At 36.6% G+C, this 8,396-nt stretch overlaps 2 protein-coding genes across 2 annotated transcripts; both read right to left on the bottom strand.

Annotated features, from left to right (window-relative positions):
• Positions 1 to 3,068: 3,068 nt before the first annotated feature.
• LOC108843999 (protein ROLLING AND ERECT LEAF 2) lies at positions 3,069 to 6,281 on the bottom strand. The gene is made up of 6 exons (XM_018617182.2): positions 6,135 to 6,281; positions 4,677 to 5,684; positions 4,528 to 4,599; positions 4,227 to 4,441; positions 3,927 to 4,150; positions 3,069 to 3,860 (listed from the first exon to the last, which is right to left on the bottom strand). The coding sequence occupies exons 2-6, from the start codon at positions 5,671 to 5,673 to the stop codon at positions 3,200 to 3,202; spliced, it is 2,169 nt and encodes a 722-aa protein (XP_018472684.1). The 5' UTR covers positions 5,674 to 5,684; positions 6,135 to 6,281; the 3' UTR covers positions 3,069 to 3,199.
• Positions 6,282 to 7,166: 885 nt separating this feature from the next.
• Positions 7,167 to 8,375, bottom strand: LOC108845102 (protein FAR1-RELATED SEQUENCE 3). Its single transcript, XM_056997667.1, has 4 exons — positions 8,290 to 8,375; positions 7,995 to 8,144; positions 7,509 to 7,625; positions 7,167 to 7,418 (listed from the first exon to the last, which is right to left on the bottom strand). The coding sequence occupies exons 1-4, from the start codon at positions 8,353 to 8,355 to the stop codon at positions 7,374 to 7,376; spliced, it is 378 nt and encodes a 125-aa protein (XP_056853647.1). The 5' UTR covers positions 8,356 to 8,375; the 3' UTR covers positions 7,167 to 7,373.
• Positions 8,376 to 8,396: the final 21 nt, after the last annotated feature.

The raw sequence follows: 8,396 nt of genomic DNA, 5'->3' as shown, positions 1-8,396 counted from the left end.
CTTTTTCTGTTGATAAATAAATTTAACATTTCAACCAAAAAAATAAAACAGACTTACTACTTCTATTCGAAAACTATGGAACATCACTTAAGATGTTTTTCTGTAATTTTTTTTAACGCTGGATAGTTATGAATTATGATATTACAAACTACGAAAATATTACAGACGATTCTACATCCGACAATTGTATATGCCTTATGAGAATTCACGTTTTACTGCATCTTTATTTAACACTGAGTTTGTATATCAAAGCAAAAGAGTTACATATGATGAAGGATGTTCTCGACACACAGATAAATTCAACAAAGAACCAATTCTGGGAAAGATAATTGAAAAATCATATTGAGTGAAAGCTAAACAGTAGCATCAGTAGATACCATATGATAACCTCACAATTAAGAGCATTAAAACTAAGTTGCTCCCAACCAAGAGACTGACAAGCCTGAGTTGAGACTGCTTCCTTCATAAGCTCAAAAACTAGCAAAGAAACCTGAGAGCACTTGCACTTACGGTTATAACCGAAGTTGAAATCATTTCTATACCAAGAACCAACACTAAGAACCAATCAACTTCCATTTTGATAGTACGAAGCTTTTGAAATCCATTTTGCAGCTTCCTATAAGTAAACATGAACAGGAACTCCAAACGTTGGACTAGAGCCGGAAAAACTCAGCCAAGAACTTGCGATCGACAGCATAGAGAACCTTTGCAACCAAGACCAAAATAAAACTTCCTCAACACCAGCAGACAAAAAAAGTAATCAACCAAAGAACTAAACCTAGTTCACATAGCCAATTCAAAAAGCATAACTTATCATAAATAATATCTGACTGCAGATCCACAATCACTGCAAGGAAGGAGATGAAGACCCAAGGCAAGAGCCTTGCAACAGAAAGGACGGAAGAAACGTCGAGATACCACTCCACATACCAAACCACTACCACCGGAGACACGCAGTCAAGCACAAAGAAGAAAAAGAAAAAGAGGAGATGCCTTTCTCGGTGACGGCAAAGAACACCAACCACCGAAGAGGCAGAGACCAAGATGAAAAGGTGAAGGCGGCTAGATAGAAAATAAAATATTAGAGTTGATCAAAGTTCTAACTTTACTGAGACTCGAAATCCAGACATCTTGATGTATAAGCTCATTAAAGAACCTTTAAGAAAACCACTTACCAAATGAGCTTCCACAAAAAAAAAACTTTTTTTTCAAAGATTCCGAAGCCGTGACCATAATCTTAGTGTTCGAATGGAAGGGTGGGACAAAGACAGTTCTTCCACATAAGGAGTTCTCCCGCACTGTATTTACCATTCAACTGTTTTTGATTTTACATTGTAGATAGTGAGAGATCTACATGCACTTCAGATTTTTTTGTCTTTTCTGAAAAAAAGCAGAAGATCTGTATTCAAATCTCACCGCTCTACATTTGGTGTTGTTTGCGGGAGATCTGCAAATATTTAATTTAAAATTTGTTTATCTGTTTTTATAAATATAATATTTTCATTCTATTTTATTTACAATTATAAGAATATAAAAACTATCATTGACTATATATATTTTCTAATTTCTTCATACAATTTTACATTTAATTTAAAATATTATATGTATATAATGTGTGTTTAATTATAGTATGAATTCTGAAAAATATGGTGATATAATTTAAATGTGTATACTAGTGGAAAAACTATATTTATTTCATTAAATTTTAGCGTTTTCATATTTTGATTTCAAAATTACAGCAACATGTTTTTAGTGCAATATTTATTGTTGTTTATATTTTCTATATATGTGTGTTTGATATATTTTATTATAATTTTTATTATTAAAATATATAATTTATTTTATTTGAATTGTTTTTATCATTAAAAATTATAATAATTGTTTGTTCTACTTGATCTGCATGCATGTTTCGCTTGATCTGCATCTTTCCTGCATGATCCGCTTAACCTGCATGTTCTGTTTGATTTGCACCATTTGAACTGATTTTACCATTTAGAGTTTTAATTAAATTAAAGCCAAACCGCGATGACAGATTAGAATATCAATTCCTAGAATTTTAAATTTATCTCTTTCTTTATTTCAATCAAATTGTCATATAGATTATTGCCACATAGACAAATAAATAACAAATAATAAATTTAAAAAAAATCAGAACAACTAAAAAAAAAATAGTAAAGAAAATTTTAACATTGCATGCTAAAACCTAAACTCAAAATTATAAACTCTAAACCCTAAATCTAAACTCAAACTCTAAATCCAAATCATAAACACTAAATCTTTAACCCAAACCCTAGATCCTAGACACAAATATAAAATATAGACTAAAACTCTATACCCTGAACCTTAAATCTATACCCAAAACCCAAATCCTAGAGATTAATCCTAAATCTGAGCCCAAAACCCTAAATCTGAGCCCAAAAATCCAAATCATATAGTCTAATCCTAAATCTAGACTCTAAACTCAAACTTTTAGGATATACTGTATAGTTTGAGTTTATTGTTTACAGTTTGAATTTAAGATTTAAGATTTAGGTTTAGGATCTAGAGTTTGGGTTTAGTGTTTAGAGTTTGAGTTTAGGTCTAGGATTTGAGTTTAGATTTAAGATTTATGGTATATAGTTTGGATTTAGGGTATAGGTTAGAGTTTAAGATTTGGGTTTAAAATTTAGGATTTAAGATTTGGGTTTATGTTTTGAGTTTAGATTTCGAGTTTAGAGTTTATGATTTAAATTTAAAATTTTTGTTATTATTTTGTTTAGCTGTTCTATTTTTTATAATTTATAATTTATATTTTATTTATCTATGTGGTAATAATCTATATGACAATTTGATTGAAATAAGAAAATAAGTGAATTTAAAGGTTTACCCAGTATTTTTTTGAAAAAAAAAAGGTTCACCCAGTATTTATACCTTTGCCCAAAAAAGGTTTTCCTTTTTAGTGTTTGATATTTCTTTTTTTCTCTTATAACTGATAAATTCTATTTTTAAGTTTATCCAATCTCTTTCGCTCTAGGATATAATTTGATTTGAGCTACATCAACTATTATAACCAACTACCTTCCACATCATGCTTGAAGCAATTTTCTTATAATAGATACCTCTCTAGCATTTACAAATGTTTAATCCAATTTGTCTCTTTAAAACCTTGACCTGTCACAAACTCCATTCTTACCAGAAAATGAAAAAAATAAAATAAATCTTAGTTACCCTGGGAATAAGCCTTCATATGCTCGTACTTGTTCTTGGCTTCTTGGATACCCTTCTTAAGTTCCTCATACAATTTCACTGACAGTTCTGCAAACTGGTTGAGCTGGCCAGCAAATCCTTCCAAGCTTGTCCTAAACCGATCAAATCCCGGACCACAATCTTCCAACGTCTCATCTTGCAACAGGTGATCGTTCTGGTTCTCGCCAGACCGATGTTTCTTGTTGCGATTCTTCTCCTGCCGTGGCAAGAACCTGGCAACATCAGAAGCAAGCGCTTTGATGGAGCTCGAAACCTCTTTGGTAGGCAAAGCTTCGAGCTTCTCTAGCCAGATTCCACATGTTGCGTAAATGGGAGGACCATGGTTCCTCGGAGAGATTTCTGGCACGCGCCTTTTCCGCTTGGAGGATCTTTGTGGTAAGGTGACACATTTCTCCAGCCATTCGTTTATAGCTTTAATATATGATCTTTGACCTGTGATCCACTTTGTGAAGCTTGAAGCCAACCCCCTGAGTTCATCTTCTAGGTGACATGTTACTTGTCTGTGCAGCTCTGACTGCATGTTGAGTTTAATGTTACCGCTTCTGTGACACGCTGAGATTAACCTAAACTGAACCTTGTGGCATTCCAACATCACTTCCCACATTCGACTCAACCTATTTACATCCAAACATAATGATCAAATATATATAACAAGGCTCTCAGGTTCTTATACAACATACCCTTCAATGAGTTCTTCGAGTTGAGGTTGGAGCTCTTTGTCACGGAGCTCTTCAATCCGTCTGGATATTGAGTCGATCCTGTGAATAGCCACTCTGATTCTGGAGTGAAGGTCCTTGACAACTGCACGTGTCTTGTCTATTGTTTTTGAACCTTTGCCTTCTGATTCAAGTTCTCTTAAAACTCTGCATTTTTCGTCATACTCACTCCGCACAGTTTGACTCCCCTGAATCAAAAACACATTATATTACATACTTTGATTATATTTTCTTGAATAATGTATTTAAGGAACTCTTAAGTACCTTAACTTCATCATAGAGCTTCCGCTCCCATGCATACAGTCTGTCTAGGGTCGACGCATGGCTTCCAGCAATCATGCAAATGTTTTCAAAGAGATTGCTATTCAGCTCTTCCACATCATCACTATTCATTCCTCCCAGAGGATTCATAGAAGATGAGGATCGAGATGATTCAGTCCTATGCCAGGTCAAGTATTTCACTGAGTCCTGAGCAGGCTCTGCACAGACAAGCTCAGATTGTAACCCACTCCATCAAAATCAAAAACAGTTAAAAACCCAAAATGTAAATAAGCACCACTTTTACCTTCTGGTACATCTTTGGGGTCTTCCCCACAAGTCAGACAGGTTTTGAACAGTGATGATGCACCAGAGCCACCTGCAAAAAGCAAAGGCATGTGGTTGAACTATTATGAATCCCAAACAGTAAGCAAGTTACAAGCAGAGAATTATTACTTTCTTTTGATGGAACAATGGGACGGAAATGCAATTTGTTGGCTTCAAGCATCCTAGGGACTTCTTTTCCAGTCTCTGAAGCTTTGACAAAGAGCAACTCTATCTCTTTCATGCTTGACAAGAAGTCCCTTGGAGGAAGCTTGTTGTCGGTGCGATCTCCCTCGTTTGGTGTTTTGTTCACTGGAGTAGAATCTGCCAATGGCGTCACTGGAGGTGATAGCTCGGGAGTTTTGCTTTTCTCGGAGTCGCTTTCCACTCCATCTCTTTGAGGAGAAGCATCACGACGCACTCTGTTGAAGTTTTCAAAGCTTCTCACAAGTGTATCACTTGTCAGCTCCTCATCAAACTCATCATCAGAGTCTCTGGACTCTTCCCTTTCTTGAAAAGAAAAGTTGTCACCATCTTCTTCTTCATCATCATCCTTTCCCTTGCCACGAGGAGACGAAAACCGGTTGTCAATCGGATGAGAAAGACCAAAATAATCCCAAGGAGGCGTCTCAGGTGGCATGGAACAAGAAGATTCTGATTCCATCTTTTCCATAGACCTTCTGCTCTGTGGGATGATACTAGACGAGGTGACAGTAGCGACAATAGAAACAGGCGGTTTCTCTTCCACTTTCTCGGAAGAAAACCCTCTGAATTTCATATGATTGATCTGGAAGAACGGACGGGAACTAGGAGGAGGAGGCGAGGGCGAGGGAGAATACGTGTCATTGTGAGAGTAAGAGAAATGAGATCCTGATTTCTCAGTTAAAGCGAGAGCTTGTTCTGGTGTAGTGGCACTAGTAGTGGAGGTGTACAAGGAAGATTCAACTGGAACTTCGGTCTCTGCGAATTTCCTGAGGGCAGTTCCGGTATTCTTAAGAGACTGGACGTATGAAACGTGAGCAGCCGCTAACAAACATCTTCCATCGAGTGCTTGTTGCACGAATTTTTTTCTTTCTCGACATAGCTGTAAGGCTTTGTCTTCATCTATTCTAGATGTTGTTGCACCCATTGTTTTCCAATCTGTACATATGTAAAGAAAAGAGTTAGAGAATTAGAGTTTGAATCTAATGTTGGAGGTGTGGCACAGAATCATTGTACTCAATACTGAATCTGGAAGAAGAAACACAGATGCATGAAAAGGGTAAAACTTTTCACAAGAAAACGCATATCAGAAGAAGTCAGTTACAGTTGCATTAAACCAATAGAAGAGAAACAATCAGAAATCACACACCAAAAAGACAAAACCTTTCTCAGCTAATCGAACATAAACAATCCAGTTCTGGTCATATACCGTAAACAAATACCAAAGTAAATTGAACAAAAATCAAGGTGGGGTTTTGTCAGCAAAAAGGAGAGATTTTAATAGAAACCCAACTGAAATTGGGGAACTAGATTAGAGTAGAAGAGAACCTAGAATCGAGTGGCTATCTACGCAAGAAGCAGCGGAAAATGGAGAAACAGCGGTATTACCTAAAGAGTGCGAATTGAAGAGAGGGAGAGGTGGTTGAGCTTTTTTTTAGTTATGCGAGAGGATCAAACATAAACGTCTTACAGTAGCGAGAGAGAGAGAGAGAGAGAGAGAGAGAGAGAGAGAGATCTTATGAGGAGGAGAAAAAGGGCAAAAAGTGTGACACATGCAATAAAGCATCTGCTTGCTTGTAAAGAAATTGACTCAAAACGGTAACTTTCTCTCCAGGTGTTGTTACTCTCACCGGTCACTTTTTTTTACAGTTCTCTTGGTCCTTTTTCCCTATTTTTGGGTCAATAGTCAAATATGTATTAGGTCTTTGTATGTGTTGTCAAAAAAAGACTTATGTTTAACCTACTAAACTAGATTCTGACCCGTTCGTACTTTCGAAAATACATCTTTGATAACCCCCAAACATTTCATCGACAAACTATATAGTTTGGTCGACGAGGATTAAGGTTCAGCTACATGTTCATGAAGTGTGAGAGACGATCGAACACGGTTCAGATGATCAAAAGAAAAACGATGTGGCAATTGTTCTTTTGTTTCAATCCATTCCCCAAACTTTGATTTTCCAGGTGGGAAAAAAACTACATTGAAACTAATGTAATGAGAAAATGATGGCAGCTATCAAGACCTAGATGCTCCAGAGGAAGAGGTAACCGTCGTTGATTACAGGAGCTTGTAGACACATGGTGACCGAGTCTACCCGTTCGGGTTGAAGGAATCAGTGTTAGAGGGATTAGCAATTTACTTGTCCTTTGATGTATGTATTCTTTTTGTTGTTTTGGCATAAGGAATGCAGTCGCTATATTTCCTTAGCTGCTTTTCATGTGCTTTGTTGTCTGTTGGACGATGATGTAAATGTGTGAGAATTCTTGTCCCATATTGCGTCTCATCAAGCATCATTTCTTACTTGGATCTTTTATTGTGTCCCTCAATGCTGCTTTCTTTTCAAAATAAAATAAAATAAATAAATCACTGTGACCAACCAAATCTAACGTTGCACTTCAAGCGAATGGGTGGTTCATCGATGTCTGAAAAAAGGATATATATACAATTCAAAGCCTGCCCTGAATCAAGACTCAATGCCCCCACCTGTTTCTCCACACTTGCACATATTACACATTGTAACGTACAACATCAATCACAAAGATTGAACACACGAATCCTAATGAGGGATCTTCCTTCCTACGTTTACAATTTTTTTTTAAAAAAATTTCCGTGGTTGCTTCTCTCTTTCACTTGCGTTGCTTCTTCCCTTGTGGTTCTGTCTGTAGCTCTCCCTGCAAATGCAAAGTTACAGTTTTAGAGTCTATATAAGTAGTAATAATATGGCTTTGTTTGTAAGTAAATAAAAGGAAGTGTGTACTTACAACAATAGAGAGCTGCTCACGGATATAAGCCATTGATCTCAACATTGCCCCTAGTGTATCCCTGGACACCTGAAATTTGACCTCTGATTCTCCTGTTGTTGTCTCAGTGTCTTGCAGCTGGAGTATAAGATAAACAAAAAGGTCTCAGTTGAGAAACTCTTTATTTCAAACAAAGAGAGACAGATAAACATAAGCAATTCCGTTTTCCCATGAATAATGCATCATGAAAGAATATGGCTACTAAAGCCTTTCATGAACATGAGTCCTCTATGTAGTAGTCAAACAAATTCTCCAGCTGTTTTTGTTGTTGCTTAAATTCAAGTGGGTTCCAAAAGAACAATTTTACATATGCAGACATGAAATAAATTTTCATATACAAATAGTGATTCTAGTCTTTGTTCAAGACCGGCCATTTACTTGAAAGTGACACACAGATAGAGCAAATGAAGCCTAAAGGAGAAGCTACCTAGAGTATAAGAAGCATACCTTCAAATTGATGACAGCTACTCTATTCGCTGGAGCTGAGAGTTGTTCGCTGATGTAAGCCATAGACCTTAACATAGGTTCAAGTGTAACGCTAGACAGCTGAAACTTGACCTCCATATCTGCCGAGGGAAACTTTCTGTAATCGTGCAACTGAAACACATCATAGAAAAAAAAAATCCTCACTTCTGCGGTCTATCACAATTTTGCAGGAAGCAACAAAGACTATTAATAAACTGTTCATTAATATGAACGCAAAAACCATACAGAAAACGTTTCTGGTTCGTGTAATGCACACCTTTAAATTGATAACTGCAACTCTACCACCCGGGATTGTATTCTTACTCTCCATCCCCCAAGTCATTGACTTAAGACAAGGAAGAGCTACCTGCAAGACAAGGCAAG

This window comes from Raphanus sativus, unplaced genomic scaffold (assembly GCF_000801105.2).
Source record: "Raphanus sativus cultivar WK10039 unplaced genomic scaffold, ASM80110v3 Scaffold0752, whole genome shotgun sequence".
In the NCBI taxonomy this organism is placed as follows: Eukaryota; Viridiplantae; Streptophyta; class Magnoliopsida; order Brassicales; family Brassicaceae; genus Raphanus; species Raphanus sativus.
Note: the sequence above shows the minus strand (reverse complement) of the source record. Positions and strands in the feature narration are given on the sequence as shown.

Coding starts and splice junctions, on each gene's coding strand:
- LOC108843999 (XM_018617182.2), bottom strand. CDS start 5,673: ATGGGTGCAACAACATCTAGAATAGATGAAGACAAAGCCTTACAGCTA. Junction 4,151..4,226: donor AGCTCTATGATGAAGTTAAG/GTACTTAAGAGT, acceptor TTTTTGATTCAG/GGGAGTCAAACTGTGCGGAG. Junction 3,861..3,926: donor CTCGAAGAACTCATTGAAGG/GTATGTTGTATA, acceptor GGATGTAAATAG/GTTGAGTCGAATGTGGGAAG.
- LOC108845102 (XM_056997667.1), bottom strand. CDS start 8,355: ATGACTTGGGGGATGGAGAGTAAGAATACAATCCCGGGTGGTAGAGTT. Junction 8,145..8,289: donor TTGCAGTTATCAATTTAAAG/GTGTGCATTACA, acceptor GATGTGTTTCAG/TTGCACGATTACAGAAAGTT. Junction 7,419..7,508: donor GTGAGCAGCTCTCTATTGTT/GTAAGTACACAC, acceptor TTGCATTTGCAG/GGAGAGCTACAGACAGAACC.